Raw genomic sequence first — 25,052 nt, 5'->3', positions numbered from 1 at the left:
TCGGCCCACCCCAACCCTCCTTACTGTTTTATTAAGAGGTACAGATAAAGGTGCATGATGTGATAGGTTCATATCAGTTGCTTCCTTGATTCCTTCCACATGGCAGCCAATAACATAGAGCAGAGAAATGCATCAACCCACTGTAGTGCCTGTGGGCTACTGTTCATACAACTCCGGTTTATTCAAAAGCTTATTTGAGGCAGGGAGCAGGAAGGTGGTATGGTATAGCCTTAACTCAGTAAATATCAGATGTGATAGAAATGACTATATCCATATATAAGGTTGCACTGGTTTCAACCAATTCTGTCGTCCCCCACCCTGAGATACTGGTACTCAGTGACAGTACATGTTGTCACAGACACAAAAAGACATTTGTGGGTGTGACTCAGCTTTTTGTAAGATAATAGCAAAGTTAGAAGAAAGCTACATGGTGGCATACAATATTGTTCAGTTTTACATTTGTACAATGTTGACTGCTTTGTTGGTTTTCGCACTAAAATTTGCTTGTTCAGGTATAATCCGGAATTGCCCCTTCACTTGCTCTGCCGCAAGGGGATCTCCAGGAAACCAGATTTCATCTTTTCAAGTTGCTTCATCCCCCAACCAGCTTGCCTGTCTGTCCTAGTGGCCAGCCAATCACCTTCTATCTCCCACCCCTGACCACCCCTCCCTCCTTCGAGGTTCAGAAACTGCAGATCCTGGCTGCATGAGAGCTGCCCCTGCCAGTGAGTTCCCTTCCACCGCATGCCCACAATCTTGCACCCGTATACCTGAAAATCAGGAAAAATTCAGGTCACTTTGGGGGGTAGGGGGCAGGCAATCAAGCGTGTAGAATGGTGGAATTGAGGGGCATTTTTGCAAAAAAATACATTTTTTGAAAAAGAAAGGGAGAAAAACCTCTTTTGGACTCAATGCAGAAAGAACATTACAAATTTCAGCCTGGGAAATCAATCAATCAATTTTATTTACGGTCATAGACCAGCCAGTAAAAAACACAAATTACAGATATAAAATCAATTATAAATGGGTGAAAACTGAGAAATAAGAACAATTGTATATGGATCCAATATAAAAGCACTAGGGAACAGGGTTGGTCCAGCTCTGCCTTATTTTTATAGCTACCCAAGCAAATCTAGCAATAATTTTTGTTAGATCTTTATTTGTGTCTGAAAGTAGTAGCTTAAGATGCTGTTTCCTCAAACCTCTGGGGCATTCTGCGAGCAATGAGGCCAGTGAATTTGTACGGAGGTGACGATAGAGCCTGCATTCAAATAGGACATGTTCAGCTGTCTCTATTTGACCTTCGTCACAGACACACTTACGTGCTTCTATCGGTAGCCCCTTGAACTTTCCTTCCAGGAAAGCGGAAGGGAGGGCATTATAGCGGAGAAGAGTAAAAGATCTTCTTTGTTCAGAATTGGGAAGATCAGTTAGATATGGCATTAAGACAGCCTTGTTGAGAAGGTCTTTCCCAAAAAGTGGGTCCAATATCTTATTGATATCATGCTGTCTTTCTACATCTATTACTCTGTTCCTTATTAATTCTTTCGCTTTGTCATGTCCCAGGCCCAAAATAAATTGATAGGACAGACCATAGGAGCATAGCTTCTCTAGTAGTGCCTTTAACCAGGGTGCGACAAATGAATTTGTCAGTAGAAGGCTGATAAGACCCCTCTGCCGAAATACCAGTTTAAGCCAGAACATAAGGGTTGCCATCCAGAGCCTAGTCTGGGAAATCATGGTCTAGTTCACACACAGTGTGTCAGTGTTACCTAGAAGCATAACCCCCATCCAGTAGGCATGCTTTTCATTTTTCTGACCCAGATGTAGAACTTTACACTTATCTTTATTAAATTGCATCTTGTTCTCATTTGCTCATTTTTTCCATTGTGTTCAGATATCGTTGAACTATTCTACCACATTCTTATTTCCTTATTAGCTGGTGTTTAGTATTCAACTCAGGCCTCAGTATTATTATGAAGCATTTAGGAAAGAAGATACAAGACAGTAGCCCAACACTAGAGGCAAGGATAGAGAAGATCTCCACAGCTACCATGTACTTCCCCTTGGAGCTCAGATAAGATGGAACAAAGGACAGCCAAACACCACAAAACACCAACATGCTGAAAGTGATAAATTTGGCTTCATTGAAACTGTCAGGCAACTTCCTGGCTAAGAAAGCCATAGTAAAACTGACAATAGCCAGAAATCCTAGATACCCCAGAACCAAATAAAACATTGTGACTGATCCTTCATTGCATTCCACTATGATTTCTTCCACCAGAGTGTCCGTGTCAAAATGTGGGAATGGAGGAGCAATACAGAGCCATACAGCACAAATACTGATTTGAATGAGGGAGCAAGAGATGAGAATGGAGTTTGCCAGTCTTTTCCCCACCCATTTCCTCATCTGGGTTCCTGGCTTGGTAGCTGTGAAAGCCACAACCACAGTGATGGTTTTAGCAAGCACACAGGAAACAGCCACCGAGAAGATGATGCCAAAAGCAGGTTGCCGTAAGTTACAGGTCACTTTGTGAGGCTGGCCAATGAAAAGCAAGGAGCAAAGGAAACAGAGCAACAGGGAGATGAGTAGAAGATAGGTGAGATCCCGATTGTTGGCTCTGACCATTGGAGTGTTTTGGTTCTTGATGAAAATGCCCAGCACCAAAGCTGTGGTGAGAGAAAGGAAGAGAGCCCAGGAGGCTAAAGTGATCCCCAAATAGTTGGTGAAAGAGAGGTAATTGAGTAGTTTAGAAATGCATTCATCGTGGTTCTTGTTGGGATATTGGTCTTGTGGACATTCAAAACAATCATCCATATCTGAAAAACAAAAGAAATGCTGGCTTCGTTTTTTCCATAGCACTTTCTTCTTCATCATCATTGGTCTTCATCATCATTGGTCTTCTCTCCCATTCAGGACTCATGATGGAATCAATTATACATACAAATTTGAAATTTCTGCTTTCTTATGCATGAAGCCTATATACAGACTTTGGCTATTTTTTGCTGTCATGTCACAGCTGATTTATGGTGACCTCAAGCCCCCCCCCCCACGCCCCCGAGATGGTTTACCATTGCTTGGCTCTGCATAGCATCTACCTTGCTCTCTAATCCATACTTACCAGGGCCATCCCTGCTTACTTTTCAAGATGTGAGGAGATCCAGCTAGCCTGGACTATTGTATCATTTCTATTTGCCCATAAAATAGTTATACCATGCACTAATAGTTTGCTGGATCTTATGTCTTCCCCATGGGATAGCTCCCACTTCCACATTTGGAATAACGTCATGGAATAATCTCCACATGTGTGCATAATAATCAGGGGAGGAAGGCTATTTCTGTCCCTATGGTTGCTTCTGTCTGGTGCTACTTTAAGACCTCCTCCTATTGTTTTGCCTCACTTTGGACACCAAGTGCTCTTGCCTCATCAGGCTGCCTTTTCCTTGGGCTACTCTTATTCAAGCTAAATGACTGCTGTGCTGTGTTTTCGCTTGGAAGCTTTCCTTTCGATGGCTTCCTATATTTTAATGATAAACATGGGTGTGTTTGCCTGAATGAAGGATCCACAATAATAAAATAGACCTTTTAGTAATGAATTACAACCATGAAAGAAATGTTACTAGTACACATTTATACTCAACCAAGTGAACATATATTTTCGTTGTGGGTCTTTTGTCTTATATTTTAACACTGCACACCCTGTCTCCTACCCTTCTGATCGGAAATCTTCTCCTCGGGACACAGAGAGCAACTGTAGCAACAAAACGGTGCCCCCTCAGTCTTCTTTTTGCTGTAACCAGGATGGCAGTGGTCATTACACATTGCACGGGGAGGTTCCTACCCCCAAAAAAGAAGGGAAAGATGGTCTCTTAAAAGCCTGTTGATTACAGCAGTTCAATTCATGGCAGCAAAGTGGTCTTTCCAATTGGATTTCCAACTAAAGCATTCAAAGACGAGAAACTAATTTGCAAATTAACATCAGAATGAATTTCGCCAACTTTGCTATTTAAGCTAAATGACTGAGCAATTTACTGTTGTCTAATCAGATTTGAACAGAAGAGTGGGAAGGAAGATTTAGGATTAGTATTGGAATCCCAATTACTATTATTATAAGCCGATGGCATGCAAGGATCCATGAAAAGTCACAGTTCCCTCCTCTGCCCCCCTCCCTACACACTTTTCCTTTTTCCTCTTTTCTCCCCCAGCAGTCCCTACAGCCCGTGTTCTCAGTGATTTCTTCCTTCCCACCCACCAAGCCTTATCATACTCGTGCTCCCTATAGCAGAAACTAACCATCAACAATGTGGTTTGGGGGAGCTAAGGAATCCCAAAAGACAGCAAATATCTCACGGCACAATCTTATGAAATCTTTTTAAGAGTTGCATTGATATAGACATTGCTTTTACAGCACATTCTGTAAACCTGGGGCCAAGTTAAGAATTTGATACATGATTAGGATCCCACCTGATTCACCATATTAGGCCAGGTGATGGCCTCCTCATTGATGGTGAACTCACTGCCTGGCAAAACTTGTGGATCCATCCTTCCAACTTTCACCCTTATGAAAGTCTTGTTTGGCAAAGTAACCCAGTTTATAATATCAAATCCAGCTGCTATTTCACCATTCTCATTGAAAAATATTAGGTCTCCAGCAGTGTTGTTGAATGAGATGCTTCTCAGGAAAGGGTGAAACTAGGTGGAAAGTGCACATGTTAACAAAATGATCATCAAACAAACAACTAAATAATCACTGTCATGTTGGCAAGCAAAAGGCTTTGAGCTATCTCAGTACAGGGTTGGTCAAAGAATTGAGGCTTTTGAACTCAAGTGCTGGAGAAGACTCTTGCAAGTCCCTTGGACTGTAAGATGAACAAACCGGTCAGTCTTAGAGGAGATCAGCTCTGACTGCTCTTTAGAAGGCCAAATCCTGGAGATGAAACTCTAATACTTTGGCCACCTCATGAGAAGGAACGACTCCTTGGAGAAGAGCCTAATGCTGGGAGCAATTGAGGGTAAAAGAAGAAGGGGATGACAGAGAATGAGGTGGCTAGATGGAGTCACTGAAGCAGCCAGTGCGACTCTGGGGAATGGTAGAGGACAAGAAGGCATGGAGGATCATTGTATATGGGTCGGACACAACTTCGCACCTAACAACACCAACAACAATAGCTTCTATGGAAATGGAAAACTTTCAGAAATTGGAGAGATTCAATATTTTAAAGAAAGGGAAATGTTCTCACAAAATTTGTACGCAGTACTGCACCTCCTGCATTAGATATCTTTACATATAGCAGCATTTTTTCTCAACTTTTTAATTGTTGCAAAACCACTAAAACATTCTTCAGGCTTGGAGAAATCTCAGAAGTGGTGCAATTTTGCAGAATATGGTTAGGAGGTCTAGCTGTGTACATCCTCATCTAGGCCCCTCCCGATCCCACCCCCTCCAGGTGCATCTTTGGTCATTTTGGGAGGGGTGCGTGGGTGGGTTGACTTGACCATATATGTCCACATCACCCAATAAATGTTTAACAAATTCAAAAAATATATTAAAATTAATTAACTCCCACCCATTTGGGAAACCTTCCAGGGTTGTCAAGAAACCCCAGGGTTTCACAAATTCCTAGTTGAGAAAGCCTGCATTAGAGGGCCACCCAAGGCAATGAGTCTGCTCTGAAAGTCACGAAACATTACCTTCCATGGTTGTAGATTTGAAAGATCCCATCTTCTACTTTCCATTGCTCTACGTTTCTGTCTGGAAGAGGAAATCTGATGTAAAGTATGTGCTATTGCATAGACTGCATTGTAGATGCTGTAGCTCTGGCCCGTCATGGTCATTTCAAAAATAATTCCAGGTAGGCTATCCAGCCTCTCTTCTCCTGTGCAAGCATCATTCCTTCCCTTGTTTTCATCAGAATTAGACAATACACAATTGAATGCCTGTTCCCAAAAGACCCTGATGAAACCATCTTCTTGTTGTAAATGAGGGCATACCCTACGAAGGAATTTGGTAAAATCCTGTACCTGATTAGAGTGAATTGTAAAGGACAAAGCACCCTGGAAGATGTTCATGTCAAATCCCCTGAGCTCTGTCTGTGATGAGAAATCCCAGTGGGCTGTCATAATCCATAAGATTCCCATGAATTTCTTGGTAATTCCTTCTGATATTTCATAAATATGTATCAACCATTTCAAAGCATTTATGGTCTGAAGGTCTGCATTTACAACAAATAGTCTGACATTGGAATTGGCAATAGAATTGGCCACAAGTAGAACAGATTGGAATGAATGGAATGCATTTAATACCTGATATAGTGCTGGTGTCTTTTCAATGTGGGCAACACAGATTCCATGTTGGAAAAGCAGAGGTGTCAAAGTATGCACAAATTTTTCACCTGGATCATCATCTGTTGCGATAATCCCAACCCAAGTCCATTGGAAATGCCAAAGGAGCCGGACAATGCCTGTGTACTGAAACTCTTCATTGGGGACCATGCGATAGAAGGAAGGAAGCTGAATTTTAACATTACTCACTGGAGCAAATACACAGTAGGCAATCTGAATAAAAACAAATGAATGTTCATGATGATAGTGAGCATACGTGATGAGATACAATATGCCATCCCAATCTGTGGTTGAGATGAAATCCAGGGATAAATCTTTAGTGCCGAAACTGAGTTACAACCTTCTAAGACCACTGATGAACCAGAATCACACAGAGCTGAAAGAGACCACAAGGGCCATCCAGTCCAGCGCCCACCCCCCCACCTTCTCAGGGACTTAAAATTCACATATTCCTGACAGATGCTCATCTGATCTCCTCCTATAAACTTCCAACAAAGCTGCAGTAAACAAGTTCACCCCTCTCTTCAATGTGTATACCTTTTATGTAGTTAAACACAGCTATCATATCACTCGTTGCCTTCTCCACGCTATCCATACCCAGCTCTCTCAACCTCTCCTCAGAAGGCATGGATTCCAGTCATCCTAGTCATCCTTCTCTGGACGTGATCCAACTTATCAATATCCTTCTTGTACTGTAGTGTCCAGTGTTGGATATAACTCTCTCCTGATGCGATGGATGCAGAGATGCCACCAGCATCTCTCCCCATCCAGCTATTTAGATTAGGATAGGAATTGTCTGTTTACCTTTATCTCTCTCTCTCTCTCTCCCTCTCATACACACTCACTCCCTCACACTTGCTTAGTTTTCAGGATGTAGGACTGTACAGATGTAAAAGCTTGTTTTACCTGTGGTATCTTGTAGAAGTTTAAAACAGTAGCAATGTGAAGGGCCATTTCAGAGTTCAGTCCCCCAACCACAGCTATCAGATTTTTTGTTTTGTTGCAGTTGTAGTTGGGGACAATTCTTTCCCAGGAAGACAAGAGCTTCAGGGTGTCTTGATGAGTCATCCTGGCATTGAAATAACCATCAAAGGTCTGGAATCCCAGGCTGATATTAGGTAAGATCTTGGCATTTTCATTTATCTCCTTCACAGCAAATACAAATGACAGGACATGCTGGTAGTTCTTTGGTGTTACACTAAAGGCAGGTTTATATTATTAAAAAAAAGAGAAGATCCTCAGCATTTCAAGAATTTCAAAAAACTGACAAAAATTTGGATGTTATTACTCATAACCATTCTTTATGTGAATATTCATTTATTTTTGAGAATGCTTATACACTTTTGAACTATCTGCCCATCTCTTGTAGGCTAACCAATGATCTGTGAAAATGAACCCTCCATGCCTTACAGCTAAAAAAAAAAAACATGTAGTACAACACTGGAAGGATAAATGCCCAGCTCTGGTAAATCAATGGAGTTGGGAGATTAAAACTCTGTCAATACACTCAAAGCAAAAAGATTGCTTTATGTAAGTCCATTTGCCCCCATATTTCTAAGGTTTTCATTGTAAGTGGTTTTCTCAAAAACACATGGTATATGAAGAAGATGAAGATAATGATGATTTGGTTCTTATATGCTGCTTTTCTCTACCCAAAAGAATCTCAAAGTGGCTTATAATCACCTTCTTTTCCTCTCCCCATAACAGACACCCTGTGAGGTTGGTGAGGCTGAGAGAGCCCTGATATTCCTGCTTGGTCAGAACAGCTTTATCAGTGCGGTAGCGAGCCCAAGGTCACCCAGCTGGCTACAGGTGGGGGAAGAGCAGGGAATCAAAGATTAGAAACCAGATGTCAGCACCCCTAACCACAACACAAGCTGGCATATAAACAATTGCATTCATTCTTAGATACTTGGAATAGTTTAACATAAAATGAGATGGAGAATCGCTACCGTTGTTGCTATACTTTTGTCTTTAATTAATTTATACCTTTTCTCCTTTTTTATTCTATTTAGTTGGAAGATTTGAGTTTTTTTCCTCCTTGCTATTCTTTTTTCACCCTGTTTCTTTACATTAATATAATAACAACTATTTAGCATTTAAAAAACACCCACTGACATTTTAGATGTATTTCAGGGGTACAGATCTTCAATTTGATATAAAAATATGAAAATCAGAAACATATAATGTATTATAATATTAGTATCCTGTGTTTTTAAGAAGAGGTTCAAGTGGAAAATAGGATAGCAAGGCAGTGGGGTAAAAGAGTAAATAGAGAGCCAGCTTGGTATAGTGGTTAAGAGTGGTAGCTTCTAATCTGGAGCACCAGGTTTGATTCCCTACTCCTCCACATGCAGAGTGACCTTGGGCTAGTCACAGTTCTGTTAGACCTGTACTCACAGAGTAGTTATTTCAGAGCTCCCTCAGTCCCACCTACCTCACAGAATGTCTGTTGCGGGGAGCAGAAAGGACGCCGATTGTAAGCCGCTTTGCTATTCCTTGGGGTAGTGAAAAACAGGGTATACAACTCTTCTTCTAAAATCCTTGTTCATCCCCACAATGGGAAGCAAAGACTCCACAACAATCACAGCCTCCAGCTGCATAGAATCAGTAGAACTGGCTGAAGACTGAGCACAGCAAGTTCATGTCCAGGCTGTAACAGAGAAGCCCTGCACCTGAGCCAAGGGAAGAAAGGCCTCTTGGATGGGAGGGCACAGTGAGGAAGATCTGATAGCAAAACTGATATTTTTGATGCAGTGCAAACCTTGCTGACTTGCAAGTTTTGCTTCAAGTAAAAAACTCTTTCCTGGCTTTTTTCAACCAACAGGATGAGTCTAACTGTTGAGCTCTGCCCGTTTTAAGTTTAAATTCTGGGGCCCAAGACAGCCCAAACTACCCTATCTCAATCCATTGATTTCAGTAGCAGTGTTCAGCTATTTTTGACGCTTTATTTCTGTGGAAGTTTGAGCACCTTGTGCCTTCCTGGGGGACACATAAAGCCTAGGGTCCAGTCACTTCTGGCTCTGAAAACATTGTCCTGGGTTGTTGAAGAGAGCAGCAAGTTGATTCTTTTGCTTCAACATCTCCTCCAGTTCCTAATTCTGTGTGAGGCATTGTGATGGTTTCTTATGCTCTTAGGTCCTGCCTACGATCAGCAATAAAGCACTACCCTTAGACTATTTGGAAGACATGTAGCCTCATACTCAAAACAAAGAGATTTCCTTACATAAGTCCATCAAGCTCCATACTTCCAGGGTTTTCAGTGTAAGTGGCTTCCTCAAAAACACATCCATACTGAGCCACAACGTCTCCAATGATTAGGTCACCTCTCTGAGAATACTCATACGGGAGCTGCAAAGGATCAGTCATGGTGCAACTTGTGGGCTCTTTTCTCATAGCTGCAGGTAGCTGTAGCCACAGAAAGAACAGCAGGAACAGAAATATTCTTGCCATCTGAGAGCAAATGTTTCTCTCTCTTTTGTCCACCATCTGATCATGTCCATCCATCCAGCTTTGAAGAGCAAAGGGACATTTTATATAAGCATTCATCTTTCTCAGAATAATAAGGGGAATTCATTGAGCCTCAGAACATGCATGTGACACCTGCCAGCGTGGAGGGGGAATCTTAATAATTAGAGATAATTACGTCTTCAAGATCATCCCTTCAGGGGAACATGCTGAGCGAGGCCTCATTTCCAACAGAAAGAAAGAAGTAAACATGCTCCCAGCAGTATATCCCTGAATGTTAGGACCCTGCCCAGCTAAATCTGACCCAGAGGAATAAGTAACTGTATAACAAGAAGATTCCTGGAGGACTGGAGAAGGCCATCATGGGAGAATATGTTTGATGGCTTCATGCAGCTCTTATTAGCCAAAGTGGACTTGTCAGGTTCAGTGAGGGCGACCACTTGCCCATTGGACCCCTACCCTTCCTGGCGCATCAAGCGATGAGAGGATAGGAAGCCCACTTGAGAAATAATGAGCCTGTCCTCTGTGAGCTCCTGAATGTGTTGAAAGAGGCAGTGGTAAGCTGCTTCCTGGGGGAAAAACATTGCTGGATCCCTGGGACCCAGCCAATTACTGGCCCATCTCGTACTTTGCATTTCTAAGCACATGTTTGCTGAAAGTTTTATTTCATTTGCCAGTGGAAGGTTGTTTTTCAGGGAAGGAGGTTTATTAATGTCTGTTCATACTTGGGGGAAATGGTTTCCCAAGAGTCCATTCTAGCTGATCGGGGGGGGGGGGGATATCAGCTTCTTCTTTTTTTTTTAGTCCATTGATGCCAATGGAGGTACAAGGATGGAAGAGGGGGAACTCTGCTTACAATTGCACCATCAGTGATATAGGTCGTACCCCTGTGCATTGTCTGGATGTACACCAGACTTGCAAGATGGTAGGTTAATGAGAAATAGACTAACCCACTAGTACTAGTATTAGGTTTATTACGGTCATAGACCAGCATAAGATGATAGAGAAACATCCATTAAAACCAAGAATTAAAACATCTTAGAAGATAACAATAGAAAATAGAATAACATTTTATATCTCCAGGAGCAAAAGCTACAGATAATGGCTTGGATCCAGTAACATGCAGTGATAAAGGTGCATGATGTAATAGGTCCAGTACATGTTGTCACAAGCACAAAAAGGCGTTTGTGGGTGTGACTCAGCTTTCTGTAAGAGAGAGTAAATTAATAGCAAAGATAGAAGAAAGCTACATGGTGGCATGCAATATTGTTCAGTTTTATATTTGTAAAATGTTGACTTATTTATTAGTTTCCGCACTAAAATTTGCTTGTTCAGGTATAATCCCGAATTGCTCCCTCACTTGCTCTGCCGCATCTCCAGGAAACCAGATTTCATCTTTTCAAGTTGCTTCGTCCCCCAACTAGCTTGCCTGTCTGTCCTAGTGGCCAGCCAATCACCTTCTATCTCCCACCCCTGACCACCCCTTCCTCCGAGGCTCAGAAACTGCAGATCCTGGCTGCATGAGAGCTGCCCCTGCCAGTGAGTGCCCTTCCACCCCACACCCACAATCTTGCACCCGTATACCTGAAAATCAGGAAAAACATATATTCAGGTCACAGGGGGGTAGGAGGCAGGCAATGAAGGGTGTAGAATGGTAGGATTAAGGATTAAGAGAGAGGGAGAAAAATACGATGGAAGGCCACCTCTTTTGGACTCAATGTAGAAAGAACATTACAAATTTCAGCCTGGGAAATCATAGAGGAAAGCCCAAATACAGAAATGCTGGAGTCAACTTGCAGCATCCAAAGTAAATTAAAAGCGAGGCTAAAACAAGGTATGTCTCCTAATATGAAGATGGTCTAGTGCAGGGGTAGGGGCTCATGGGAATTGTAGTCCATGGACATCTGGAGGGCCACAGTTTGACTACCCCTGGTCTAGGGAGACCCGAGGTCAAATTACTGCTCAGCAATGAAGCTCACTGGATAACTTGGGCCAATCATTGTCTCTCAGTCTAACTTCCCTGACTTAGCAGGATCAAACCAAGAATGTGGGGACAGCAACACACTATCTTGAGTTATTGGTGGAAAGAATAGACAAAATAAGCATGCTAGTTTTATTTCTTGGTTGTTGATTTATTGCAAGCAAATGTGTGTTACAGATAAAGACCAATATTGCCAAGCAAATGTATATTCTTGATGAGTGAAATTGGATCCAGGCTTGAGAGACAGTAGCCTATTCCTACCTCATCATTCTCTCATAATTCCAGCTATGAGAATTGGAAACTGGAAGGCCAAATTCTCATTTTTCTGCCCTACCTCTGGAGTTGGAACGAGGTGTGATAATAACTGGGATGTTTCCTGCCTTTCCACTGATAGCTTAATCAAGGAAAGTTGAAAGAAATTTCAATGCATTCCTTTGAATGGTAACACCCTGTTTTCTTGTTAACAATGTTTAACAATGTTCAGGCCAGAAAGCGATGCTACAAAAACCAGCATTTTTCTTCAGAGGTTTGAAACAAACAAAGTATTCTCTCTGCATTTTAAAAGCTTTCTCTCCCCAGCCCCTCTGGGCAGATAATAGGCTGGGAGGGGGAAAGTCATTTTCTAGACTTGCCTCAGTCTACCTTCAACCAAATATTAATAGATGGTCAAGCTCCCCCTTCCCCAAGAAGGGAACTGAGATTTGGAGGAATTAAATTCTAGAAAGAATTCAGGAAGAAATTTTTGTAGACATCAGGTAAAGCTTCCTTGACCTGGCCTGACTCCTAGAAGTTCTCTCTTTTGTGTTGAGTCCATCAGAGTAGACAGAACTATTAACTGAGGTCTGCAGAAGGCAGTCATTAGTCATATGTTGGCCTAGACAGCTGAAGAAAGCTGCAAGGAAATGAAAACTCTGTGGAGAACTGCCTAAACTAAAGAGCCTGTCCTGTATCATAACATCTGATACAGCATACAGAGGAACTGCATTTTAAACATTTCTTATGAATCCCTTGCTCAGCCTATTGCTGTGTTAAAACCATGCTACTGAACTTTCCATTTTAATAAATACTTTATAACTTTTGATGCTAGTAGTGGTTCTCTGTACCACAAATACCTACATTGCCTTGGGCATTGTATTGTAAAAGAAGCATCAAGGGCAAATGGCTATTCTTCCTGGGGTGCACTGATAATCAACTGTTCCTGTGGTGACTAGGCAAGAGATCTAGAAAGGGAAGCTTTGAGTCCTGATCCTCCTATTGGGCAGTTCCTTCTAATGTCTGGTGGAAGCAGCAGGTAACCCAAGAGAGAAAGAAAAGACTCTCCAGATGTTGGTGAAACCTTGGAGGGCAGGATGGAACAGTGCCTGAAAGCCAGAGTAGGGCTCTTCTACCACATTGTTATTTCCTTGTTATCTGGTACCTAGTGTTCAACTCAGGCCTCAGTATTATTATGAAGCATTTAGGAAAGAAGATACAAGACAGTAGCCCAACACTAGAGGCAAGGATAGAGAAGATCTCCACAGCTACCATGTACTTCCCCTTGGAGCTGAGATAAGATGGAACAAAGGACAGCCAAACGCCACAAAACACCAACATGCTGAAAGTGATAAATTTGGCTTCATTGAAACTGTCAGGCAACTTCCTGGCTAAGAAAGCCATAGTAAAACTGACAATAGCCAGAAATCCTAGATACCCCAGAACCAAATAAAACATTGTGACTGATCCTTCATTGCATTCCACTATGATTTCTTCCACCAGAGTGTCCATGTCAAAATGTGGGAATGGAGGAGCAATACAGAGCCATACTGCACAAACACTGATTTGAATGAGGGAGCAAGAGATGAGAATGGAGTTTGCCAGTCTTTTCCCCACCCATTTCCTCATCTGGGTTCCTGGCTTGGTAGCTGTGAAAGCCACAACCACAGTGATGGTTTTAGCAAGCACACAGGAAACAGCCACCGAGAAGATGATGCCAAAAGCAGGTTGCCGTAAGTTACAGGTCACTTTGTGAGGCTGGCCAATGAAAAGCAAGGAGCAAAGGAAACAGAGCAACAGGGAGATGAGTAGAAGATAGGTGAGATCCCGATTGTTGGCTCTGACCATTGGAGTGTTTTGGTTCTTGATGAAAATGCCCAGCACCAAAGCTGTGGTGAGAGAAAGGAAGAGAGCCCAGGAGGCTAAAGTGATCCCCAAATAGTCGGTGAAAGAGAGGTAATTGAGTACTTTAGAAATGCATTCATCGTGGTTCTTGTTGGGATACTGGCCTTGTGGACATTCAAAACAATCATCCATATCTGAAAAACAAAAGAAATGCTGGCTTCGTTTTTTCCATAGCACTTTCTTCTTCATCATCATTGGTCTTCATCATCATTGGTCTTCTCTCCCATTCAGGACTCATGATGGAATCAATTATACATACAAATTTGAAATTTCTGCTTTCTTATGCATGAAGCCTATATACAGACTTTGGCTATTTTTTGCTGTCATGTCACAGCTGATTTATGGTGACCTCAAGCCCCCCCCCCCACGCCCCCGAGATGGTTTACCATTGCTTGGCTCTGCATAGCATCTACCTTGCTCTCTAATCCATACTTACCAGGGCCATCCCTGCTTACTTTTCAAGATGTGAGGAGATCCAGCTAGCCTGGACTATTGTATCATTTCTATTTGCCCATAAAATAGTTATACCATGCACTAATAGTTTGCTGGATCTTATGTCTTCCCCATGGGATAGCTCCCACTTCCACATTTGGAATAACGTCATGGAATAATCTCCACATGTCTGCATAATAATCAGGGGAGGAAGGCTATTTCTGTCCCTATGGTTGCTTCTGTCTGGTGCTACTTTAAGACCTCCTATTGTTTTGCCTCACTTTGGACACCAAGTGCTCTTGCCTCATCAGGCTGCCTTTTCCTTGGGCTACTCTTATTCAAGCTAAATGACTGCTGTGCTGTGTTTTCGCTTGGAAGCTTTCCTTTCGATGGCTTCCTATATTTTAATGATAAACATGGGTGTGTTTGCCTGAATGAAGGATCCACAATAATAAAATAGACCTTTTAGTAATGAATTACAACCATGAAAGAAATGTTACTAGTACACATTTATACTCAACCAAGTGAACATATATTTTCGTTGTGGGTCTTTTGTCTTATATTTTAACACTGCACACCCTGTCTCCTACCCTTCTGATCGGAAATCTTCTCCTCTGGACACAGAGCGCAACTGTAGCAACAAAACGGTGCCCCCTCCTTCTTCTTTTTGCTGTAACCCGGATGACAGTGGTCATTACACATTGCACGGGGAGGTTCCTACCCCCAAAAAAGAAGGGAACGATGGTCTCTTAAAAGCCTGTTGATTACAGCAGTTCAATTCATGGCAGCAAAATGGTCTTTCCAATTGGATTTCCAACTAAAGCATTCAAAGACGAGAAACTAATTTGCAAATTAACATCAGAATGAATTTCGCCAACTTTGCTATTTAAGCTAAATGACTGAGCAATTTACTGATGTCTAATCAGATTTGAACAGAAGAGTGGGAAGGAAGATTTAGGATTAGTATTGGAATCCCAATTACTATTATTATAAGCCGATGGCATGCAAGGATCCATGAAAAGTCACAGTTCCCTCCTCTGCCCCCCTCCCTACACACTTTTCCTTTTCCCTCTTTTCTCCCCCAGCAGTCCTTACAGCCCGTGTTCTTCAGTGATTTCTTCCTTCCCACCCACCAAGCCTTATCATACTCGTGCTCCCTATAGCAGAAACTAACCCTCAACAATGTGGTTTGGGGGAGCTAAGGAATCCCAAAAGACAGCAAATATCTCACGGCACAATCTTATGAAATCTTTTTAAGAGTTGCATTGATATAGACATTGCTTTTACAGCACATTCTGTAAACCTGGGGCCAAGTTCAGAATTTGATACATGATTAGGATCCCACCTGATTCACCAGATTAGGCCAGGTGATGGCCTCTTCATTGATGGTGAACTCACTGCCTGGCAAAACCTGCGGATCCATCCTTCCAACTTTCACTCTTATGAAAGTCTTGTTTGGCAAATTAACCCAGTTTATAATATCAAATCCAGCTGCTATTTCACCATTCTCATTGAAAAATATCAGGTCTCCAGCAGTGTTGTTGAATGAGATGATTCTCAGGAAAGGGTGAAACTAGGTGGAAAGTGCACATGTTAACAAAATGATCACCAAACAAATAAATAAATAATCACTGTCGTGTTGGCAAGCAAAAGGCTTTGAGCTATTTCAGTACAGGGTTGGTTTTGTTTCTTACAACTTTTTGAGGTAGGCTTCAGTTTAGATTAGAAGTAAATAAGATTCCAAGGGAAGCAAGTTTTAAAACTGGTTCTAATCCCATCCCCTTATGGGCCACCAATCTTTTAGAATAATTCTTTGAACAGATGTTCGCCACCTTGAATTTCTCACAATTCATTGGTGTTCCATGCCTTTATTTGAAAAAGTGGCAACAAAGAGAGAATGGAGCATAAGCAAAAACTCAGGTGTTTGATGTATACACAGCACACACAGACACACAAGAAAATGATGGTTTTGAGTTGAGTCACCAGGAATGATAAAGATGACACCACCCCTAATTCACCAGGTTCTCCAGTGTATAGTTTAATATTGTGAGACAAAGACAGAAAACTCTATCAACACTCAGATCAGCTTCCTAACTCATGTGCAGGTAAGAGAAGCATAACAAACATGATTTTGGGCTGTAGTGGTACCTACAGCTTCTATGGAAATGGAAAATGTTCAGAAATGGGAGAGATTCAAGATTTTAAAGAAAAGGAAATGTTCTCACAAAATTTGTACGCAGTTCTGCACTCCCTGTATTAGATATCTTCACAAATTGCAGCATTCTTTCTCAACTTTTTTATTGTTGCGAAACCCCTGAAACATTCTTCAGAAACCTCAGAAGTGGTGCAATTTTGCAGAATATGGTTAGGAAGCCTAGCTATATACATCCTCACCTAGGCCCCTCCCCATCCCACCCCCTCTAGGTGCATCATTGGTCATTTTGGGAGGGGTGCGTGGGTGGGTCGACTGAACCATATATGTCCACATCACCCAATAAATGTTTAACAAATTCAAAAAATATGTAAATGATTAATTAACTCCCACCCATTTGGGAAACCCTTCCAGGGCTGTCAAGAAACCCCAGGGTTTCACAAATTCCTAGTTGAGAAAGCCTGCATTAGAGGGCCACCCAAGGCAATGAGTCTGCTCTGAAAGTCACAAAACATTACCTTCCATGGTTGTAGATTTGAAAGATCCCATCTTCTGCTTTCCATTGCTCTACGTTTCTGTCTGGAAGAGGAAATCTGATGTAAAGTATGTGCTATTGCATAGACCGCATTGTAGATGCTGTAGCTCTGGCCAGTCATGGTCATTTCAAAAATAATTCCAGGTAGGCTATCCAGCCTCTCTTCTCCTGTGCAAGCATCATTCCTTCCCTTGTTTTCATCAGAATTAGACAATACACAATTGAATGCCTGTTCCCAAAAGACCCTGATGAAACCATCTTCTTGTTGTGAACGAGGGCATACCCTATGAAGGAATTTGGTAAAATCCTGTACCTGATTAGAGTGAATTGTAAAGGACAAAGCACCCTGGAATATGTTCATGTCAAATCCCCTGAGCTCTGTCTGTGATGAGAAATCCCAGTGGGCTGTCATAATCCATAAGATTCCCATGAATTTCTTGGTAATTCCTTCTGATATTTCATTAATATGTATCAACCATTTCAAAGCATTTATGGTCTGAAGGTCTGCATTTACAACAAATAGTCTGACATTGGAACTGGCAATAGAATTGGCCACAGGTAGAACATTTTGGAATGATTGGAATGCATGTAATGCCTGATATAGTGCTGGTGTCTTTTCAATGTGGGCTACACAGATTCCATGTTGGAAAAGCAGAGGTGTCAAAGTATGCACAAATTTTATACCTTGATCATCATCTGTTGCAATAATCCCAACCCAAGTCCATTGGAAATGCCAAAGGAGCCGGACAATGCCTGTGTACTGAAACTCTTCATTGGGGACCATGCGATAGAAGGAAGGAAGCTGAATTTTAACATTACTCACTGGAGCAAATACACAGTAGGCAATCTGAATAAAAACAAATGAATGTTCATGATGATAGTGAGCATAAGTGATGAGATACAATATGTCCCAATCTGTGGTTGAGATGAAATCCAGGGATAAATCTTTAGAGATAAAAATACTAAACTGAGTTACAACCTTCTAAGACCACTGATGAATCAGAATCACAAAGAGCTGAAAGAGACTAGAAAGGCCATCCGGTCCGTCCTCCCTCCACCTTCCCAAGGACTTAAAAATTACATACTCCTGACAGGTGCTCCTGTAAGCTCTCCTGTAAGCTCTCAATGCATGAAGCATGTCATAGTCACAGTGTAGTCCTGAATTCTGACTCCTTTTGGTCTGGGCAAGAATTGCAACCAGAGGTAAGATAGAGGCAGTACATTTCAATGGTGGTAGAAAGGACTGCAGCATTTCAGACTACAGGGGAGAAGATTACATTTATCAAAATTCTGCAAGATTCATTCTCCTCTGGGAGTTGAAAACTAAAAGTTAAAAGGTAAAGGTATCCCCTGTGCAAGCACCGGGTCATGTCTGACTCTTGGGGTGACTCCCTCCAGCGTTTTCATGGCAGACTCAATACGGGGTGGTTTGCCAGTGCCTTCCCCAGTCACTACCGTTTAGCCCCCAGCAAGCAAGCTGGGTACTCATTTTACCAACCTCGGAAGGATGGAAGGCTGAGTCAACCTTGAGCCGGCTGCTGGGATCGAACTCCCAGCCTCATGGGCAGAGCTTCAGACTGCATGTCTGCTGCTAGCAATCCACAAACTAGGATCAAACCTTTTTTTCTCATTGCCTTCTTTTAATTTGCAGGATTTTTTTTTTTCATTTGTGGGAGCGTTATTTATATGATTTCCTCCTCTCTCACAATATGAAATGGTGCGCCTAATCATATCACCTGAAGACAGTCAACATCAATGACTCATTGACCTCCCTCCTTTATCACACCTCCATCCTGGGTTCTGGTTGTACATTCATGGGTAGAATTTTTAGACCAGATTTTAGAACTGTTTAACTCTTGTTTTAATTAAAAAGCTCCTTATAAGAGATTACATTCCCACCACCTTCCAGGTTGCAAAGTACCATGCAATTTTAATTAAGAACAGACTACTAAGTAGCTGCTGTATGCTTCTTATCTCTTGGTTGATCTGTTTTTATTAACCATTGCTTAAATGGTACTGTTGAGCATATATTGTTCATTGCCCTGAGTCTGCTCTAGCACAGACAGTGGTCTATAAATTTAAAGAAAGAAATAAAATAAATAGTCTTCCACCTCATTCCCCTGCCATTGCAGGCTGCATCTCTCTCTCTCTCTCTCTCTCTCTCTCTCTCATACACACTCTCTCACACTTGCTTAGTTCTCAGGATGTAGGAGGACTGTACAGATGTAAAAGTTTGTTTTACCTGTGGGATCTTGTAGAGGTGTAAAGCAGTAGCAATGTGAAAGGCCATTTCAGAGTTCAGTCCCCCAACCACAGCTATCAGATTTTTTGTTTTGTTGCAGTTGTAGTTGGGGACAATTCTTTCCCAGGAAGACAGGAGCTTCAGGGTGTTTTGATGAGTCATCCTGGCACTGAAATAACCATCGAAGATCTGGAATCCCAGGCTGATGTTAGGCAAGATCTTGGAGTTTTTATTTATCTCCTTCACAGCAAATACAAATGACAGGACATGCTGGTAGTTCTTTGGCGATACACTAAAGGCAGGTTTTTATTATTTAAAAAAAAGATGTTCACCATTTCAAGGATTTCAAAAAACTATCCAAATTTTCGATGTTATTACTTGTAACCATTGTGTATGAGAATATTCACTTATTTTTGAGAATGCTTATACACTTTTAAACTATCTGCCCATCTCTTGTAGGCTAAACAATGGTATGTGAAAATAGACCCTCCATACCTTACATTAAAAAAAAAAAACTTGCAGTACGATACTGGAAGGATTCAAAGCAAAGAAATTTCCTTACGTAAGTCAATTTGCCCACCTATTTCTAGAGTTTTCATTGTAAGTGATTTTTTCAGTGCTGTGGTGAGCCCAAGGCCACCCAGCTGGCTGCATGTAAGGGGGAAAAGGGGGATTCAAAGATCAAAAGCCAGATTAGAAGTCTGCACTACTAACCACTACATAAACTGGCATATAAACAATTGCATATGGATTTATTCTGAGATACTTGGAATAGTTTAACAGAAAATTAGGTGTATAATTGCCACCATTGTTGCTATACTTTTGTCTTTATTTAATTTATACCTTTTCTCCTTTTTTCTACTATTTAGAAGAAGAAGAGTTGGTTCTTATATGCCGTTTTTCCCTACCTGAAGGAGGCTCAAAGCGGCTTACAGTCGCCTTCCCATTCCTCTCCCCACAACAGACACCCTGTGCGGTGGGTGAGGCTGAGAGAGCCCTGATATTCCTGCTCAGTCAGAACAGTTTTATCAGTGCCATGGAGAGCCCAAGGTCACCCAGCTGGTTGGATGTGGGGGAGTGCAGAATCGAACCTGGCATGCCAGATTAGAAGTCCGCACTCCTAACCACTGCACTAAACTGGGAGATTTGGGGTTTTGTCTCCTTGCTGTTCTTTTTTCAACCTTTTTTCAACCTTTTTTCAACCTGTTTCTTTAAAGAAATATAATAAAATAAAAATATTTAGCATTTCAAAAATCACCCACTGATGTTTTAGAAGTATTTAGTTGGTTAAATTGGGTTTTTTCTCCTTACTGTTCTGTTTTTTCTTTTTTAAAAGAAATTTAAAAAAAAGTTATTTAGCATTTCAAAAATCATCCACTGACATTTTAGCTACATTTTAGTGGTCCATATTTTCAATTTCATATAAATATATGAACATCAGACATATATAATGTATTATAATATTCGTATCCTGAGCTTTTCAAAAGAAGTTCAAAAGGAAAATAGAATAGCACCCCACTCCTCCTCATAAAGGGTGACTGTGGGCTAATCACAGTATGGTTAGATCTATACTCACAGAGCATTTCTTTCAGAGCTCCCTCAACACCATCTACCTCACTGGGTGTCTGTTGCAGGGAGAGGCAGAGACGGCGATTGTAAGTTGCTTTGAGATTTCTTGGGATAGTGAAAAGCGTGCTATACAAATCAACTCTTCTTCTAAAATACTTAACCATCTCCTACCCACAACGGGAAGAAGAAGAACCCACAACCAAAGGATGAGTCCAACTGTTGGGTTCTGCCCATTTTAAGATTAAATTCATGACAGCCCAAACTACCCTATCTCAATCCAATGATTTTAGTAGCAGTGTTAAGCTATTTTTGATGCTTTATTTCTGTGGAAGTTTGAGCACCCTGTGCCTTCCTGGGGGTCTAGTCATTCCTGGCTCTGAAGACTTTGTTCTGGGTTGTTGAAGAGTAAGTGGATCCTTCTGCTCCAAAATCTCCTCCAGTTCCTGCTTATCTGTGAGGCACTGTGACTGTTTCTTATGCTCTTAGGTCCTGCCTACGATCAGCAATAAAGCACTCCCCGGCCATTCTCACTTAGACTATTTGGAAGACATCTAGCCTAATACTCAAAACAAAGAGATTTCCTTACATAAGTCCATCAAGCTCCATACTTCCAGGGTTTTCAGCATAAGTGGTTTCCTCAAAAACACATCCATACTGAGCCACAATGTCTCCAATGATTAGGTCACCTCTCTGAGAATACTCATACGGGAGCTGCAAAGGATCAGTCATGGTGCAATTAGTGGGCTCTTTTCTCACAGCTGCAGGTAGCTGTAGCCACAGAAAGAACAGCAGGAACAGAAATCTGCTTGCCATCTGAGAGCAAATGTTTCTCTCTCTTTTGTCCACCATTTGATCATGTCCATCTATCCAGCTTTGAAGAGCAAAGGGACATTTTATATAAGCATTCATCTTTCTCAGATTAATAAGGGGAATTCATTGAGCCTCAGAACATGCATGTGACACCTGCCAGCGTGGAGGGGGAATCTTAATAATTAGAGATAATTACATCTTCAAGATCATCCCTTCAGGGGAACATGCTGAGCGAGGCCTCATTTCCAACAGAAAGAAAGAAGTAAACATGCTCCCAGCACTATATCCCTGAATGTTAGGACCCTGCCCAGCTAAATCTGACCCAGAGGAATAAGTAACTGTATAACAAGAAGATTCCTGGAGGACTGGAGAAGGCCATCATGGGAGAATATGTTTGATGGCTTCATGCAGCTCTTATTAGCCAAAGTGGACAAGTTGTCAGGTTCAGTGAGGGCGACCACTTGCCCATTGGACCCCTACCCTTCCTGGCGCATCAAGCGATGAGAGGATAGGAAGCCCACTTGAGAAATAATGAGCCTGTCCTCTGTGAGCTCCTGAATGTGTTGAAAGAGGCAGTGGTAAGCTGCTTCCTGGGGGAAAAACATTGCTGGATCCCTGGGACCCAGCCAATTACTGGCCCATGTCGTACTTTGCATTTCTAAGCACACTTGCTGAAAGTGCTGTCCCCCTCTCTGTTTAATCCCTTTCACTGAATATCTCCTGTTATGGTTCTTTATATATTTGTTGGGTCTCATATCTATAATGTTTGTGACGTACCCCAGATCCCTTAGATTCTGAGGGCTTTGGACTTTGACTCCCATGATGTAACCATGTCAAGTGACAGCAAAGCATCAATATGTAGGATGGGAGATAACAGTTCACACCAACAATTTCTTGCCAAACAATAATGGAAGCTAAGTTTGACTAAATGGGTTAGAGGTAGATTTGCTAATCAGTAAACCATATGTTTTTGGAAACGACGGGTCACTCACTGCCTGATTGGCCCTTGGACATAAATGACATAAATGGCCCTCCCCTGTAGCTGAACAAGGAAGGGCTGATAAGGAGTCAGTTCTCTGCCCCCAACTTCCTGCTGCCCTCAGCATGTGCTGGATGCAAATGCAGCCATCCCAATTGAGAGGGAATTGATGGCTGGTGTCTGATGAATAGCTGTCCTTCCGGGAGATCCCCAGCTCCCTCCTGGAGGCTGGCATCCCTGGACCTCTGTGGGGTACAAGGACACAGTCCCCCCTCCCAGGCAGGCCTTTTCTCCAGGGGGACTGATCTCTGTTGTCTGGATTTGAGATCAAATTCCCCCTCCAAAAGAGCCATTTTTCTCTCAGAAGCTAATCTCAGATGAACTTCAACTCCAGGAGGTCTCCAGGTCACACCCGGGGTGGGTGGGAGAAGGAGTAAAGTCTGCCCACAAGCCCCATCGCGCCCAGCATGGCCTCTGCTCTCCCTCCCTTCCTCTCTCCTACCTGTCTTCTCCAGAAGAACTGGTGCCTGGAGATCAGTTGTGATTCCAGAAGATCGTCATGCCCCCACAGAGAGGTTGTCAACGCAGCTGGCTGCAAATGGAGGAGGACTGGGGGATCAATCTGGGCTCCTGAGATTAGAGTTTCCTGCTGTTTAATCACCTCCAACATGTTGGATCACAGGATTTAGCAGGGAATGGAGTGGGGGGGGGGGTTGGCGCCCAGGAAAACAACAGGGCAGCCATTGCATTCCTGGGTACAACAGGCTTTGCCCCTGATTTTATACAATATTGTATTAATTTTCAGTAAAAGACATCACTTTGATGAGCCAGGAGATATAGAGGAAACATTGTGGCAAGAGCAGAGGCTGAGAGGAGTTTTAATGATATCTGTATTTAAAATGTGCATGTGTATTCTTTGTCATGCATGTAAAAGAAAAGCGTCTTTAGAATCATTTCACTCTTGGGTTGAAATAAGACACTGACTCTGAAGCATGTTTGGTTTTCTGTTCTATAATTGTGATATTGGCAATTTTCAAAGTTACAATGCCTTTGCGACATCTTCAGTGTATTTAGCCCATTTGGGCACTATGGCATGTCATCTTGGGTCTCATTTCCGAAAGCCAGCCTGCATTTTTCTAATGGCATCTTTCAGGGCCTCTTTCACAACCTTGTTCCTGAAGGTGTAAATGATGGGGTTCAGCAAAGGGGTTACCACTGTGTTGAGGACTGTGCCCACCTTGTTCAAATCTGTAGAGGTTTTGCCAGCTGGCTTGATGTAGATGAACATGGAGCTACCATAATAGAGTGAGGTTACTGTGATGTGAGAGCTACAGGTACTAAAGGCCTTCATCCTGCCTTTGGCCGAAGGAATCCTCATCACAGTGACAATGATGCAGATGTAGGAGACAGCTGTCACAGATACAGAGCTCAGGAGGGTCAAGCAGGAGACCACCAAGTTTAAGACTTGGATAAAGTGAATGTCAGCGCAAATCATCTCCACCACAGGGCCACTGTCACAGAAAAAATGATTAATAACATTGGGGCCACAGAAAGGCAGTCCAAGGGTTAATACTGAAGGTAGTGTTATAGAAAAGAAGCTGCACACCCAACAGGATAGTACCATCAACTGGCAAACTTGGGTTCTCATTATAGAGGTATATCTCAGAGGGTTACAGATGGCCATGTAGCGATCTATGGACATAGCAGCTAACAAGAGAACTTCAGAAGTACCAGCCACAAAGTAGGTATATCCTTGCAGAATACAGGCAAAGAAAGACATGGTGTTGTCCTGTAAGATGAGCAAGCTGAGCATCTTGGGTGTGACGGTTGTCGTGATGATGATCTCCAACCAGGAGAGGTTCTTGAGAAAATAGTACATCGGGGTTTTGAGGTGGTAATCTATTTCAATCAGAATAATGACCAACCCATTGCCAAGCAAAGTCAGTGTGTACATGACAAGGAACAGGACAAAGAGTGGTTTCTGAAGTTGATGGAGTTTTGAAAAGCCAAGGAGAATAATTTCAGTGATGATGGGTTGGGTAAAGTTCTTTAAACTCATGTTGATGAGGAATTGGAAACGGTTTCTTTAGCTTATCCTACTGGTGTACACTTTCCCTTTAAAAGCTCCAATTTCTGTGAACCTGGAGCAAAGAAAAGTAATCAAAATGTAATTTTCAAAAATCAAGGAACAATGTACTCTGTCAAACACACACACACATCCCACACATTCCCTAGGCAATAGCCTCCTTCGATGCCCCCATCAATACTTCCAAAATAATATGGAAACATTTATTATCTTGGCATCCATTGCTTTAATGAGTGATCTACCTTATAGGTTACCACAGCTGGAGCTGTAAATGTCAGTTTCTCAAACTGACAAAGTG

The 25,052-nt window shown here is 42.1% G+C and overlaps 3 protein-coding genes across 3 annotated transcripts; all 3 read right to left on the bottom strand.

Moving 5' to 3' along the window:
* Nucleotides 1–1,924: 1,924 nt before the first annotated feature.
* Nucleotides 1,925–9,712, bottom strand: LOC143825229 (vomeronasal type-2 receptor 26-like). The gene is made up of 6 exons (XM_077313254.1): nucleotides 9,570–9,712; nucleotides 7,250–7,541; nucleotides 5,693–6,556; nucleotides 4,466–4,693; nucleotides 3,712–3,838; nucleotides 1,925–2,820 (listed from the first exon to the last, which is right to left on the bottom strand). The coding sequence occupies exons 1-6, from the start codon at nucleotides 9,710–9,712 to the stop codon at nucleotides 1,925–1,927; spliced, it is 2,550 nt and encodes an 849-aa protein (XP_077169369.1).
* Nucleotides 9,713–13,187: 3,475 nt separating this feature from the next.
* On the bottom strand, nucleotides 13,188–21,608 carry LOC143825228 (vomeronasal type-2 receptor 26-like). The gene is made up of 7 exons (XM_077313252.1): nucleotides 21,466–21,608; nucleotides 19,311–19,602; nucleotides 17,753–17,915; nucleotides 17,052–17,572; nucleotides 15,727–15,954; nucleotides 14,972–15,098; nucleotides 13,188–14,083 (listed from the first exon to the last, which is right to left on the bottom strand). Exons 1-7 carry the CDS (start codon nucleotides 21,606–21,608, stop codon nucleotides 13,188–13,190), a joined length of 2,370 nt encoding a protein of 789 aa, XP_077169367.1.
* Nucleotides 21,609–23,776: 2,168 nt separating this feature from the next.
* LOC143825227 (olfactory receptor 6M1-like) lies at nucleotides 23,777–24,727 on the bottom strand. The gene has a single exon (XM_077313251.1). The coding sequence runs from the start codon at nucleotides 24,725–24,727 to the stop codon at nucleotides 23,777–23,779; it is 951 nt and encodes a 316-aa protein (XP_077169366.1).
* Between the last annotated feature and the right edge of the window lie 325 nt (nucleotides 24,728–25,052).

This window comes from Paroedura picta, chromosome 16 (assembly GCF_049243985.1).
Source record: "Paroedura picta isolate Pp20150507F chromosome 16, Ppicta_v3.0, whole genome shotgun sequence".
Taxonomy (NCBI): domain Eukaryota; kingdom Metazoa; phylum Chordata; class Lepidosauria; order Squamata; family Gekkonidae; genus Paroedura; species Paroedura picta.
This window is presented reverse-complemented; position numbering and strand designations above follow the sequence as displayed.

Excerpts from the sequence above, each read along its gene's own strand:
- LOC143825229 (XM_077313254.1), bottom strand. The coding sequence starts at position 9,712 with ATGACTGATCCTTTGCAGCTCCCGTATGAGTATTCTCAGAGAGGTGAC. Across the intron at positions 6,557-7,249 it reads ACTTCTACAAGATACCACAG|ATTGCCTACTGTGTATTTGC; the intron begins GTAAAACAAGCT and ends GTTTTTATTCAG. Across the intron at positions 2,821-3,711 it reads GAAGATTTCCGATCAGAAGG|ATATGGATGATTGTTTTGAA; the intron begins GTAGGAGACAGG and ends TTTGTTTTTCAG.
- LOC143825228 (XM_077313252.1), bottom strand. The coding sequence starts at position 21,608 with ATGACTGATCCTTTGCAGCTCCCGTATGAGTATTCTCAGAGAGGTGAC. Across the intron at positions 17,916-19,310 it reads ACCTCTACAAGATCCCACAG|ATTGCCTACTGTGTATTTGC; the intron begins GTAAAACAAACT and ends GTTTTTATTCAG. Across the intron at positions 15,099-15,726 it reads GGCCTAATCTGGTGAATCAG|GAACCTCCCCGTGCAATGTG; the intron begins GTGGGATCCTAA and ends TTTTGGGGGTAG.
- LOC143825227 (XM_077313251.1), bottom strand. The coding sequence starts at position 24,727 with ATGAGTTTAAAGAACTTTACCCAACCCATCATCACTGAAATTATTCTC.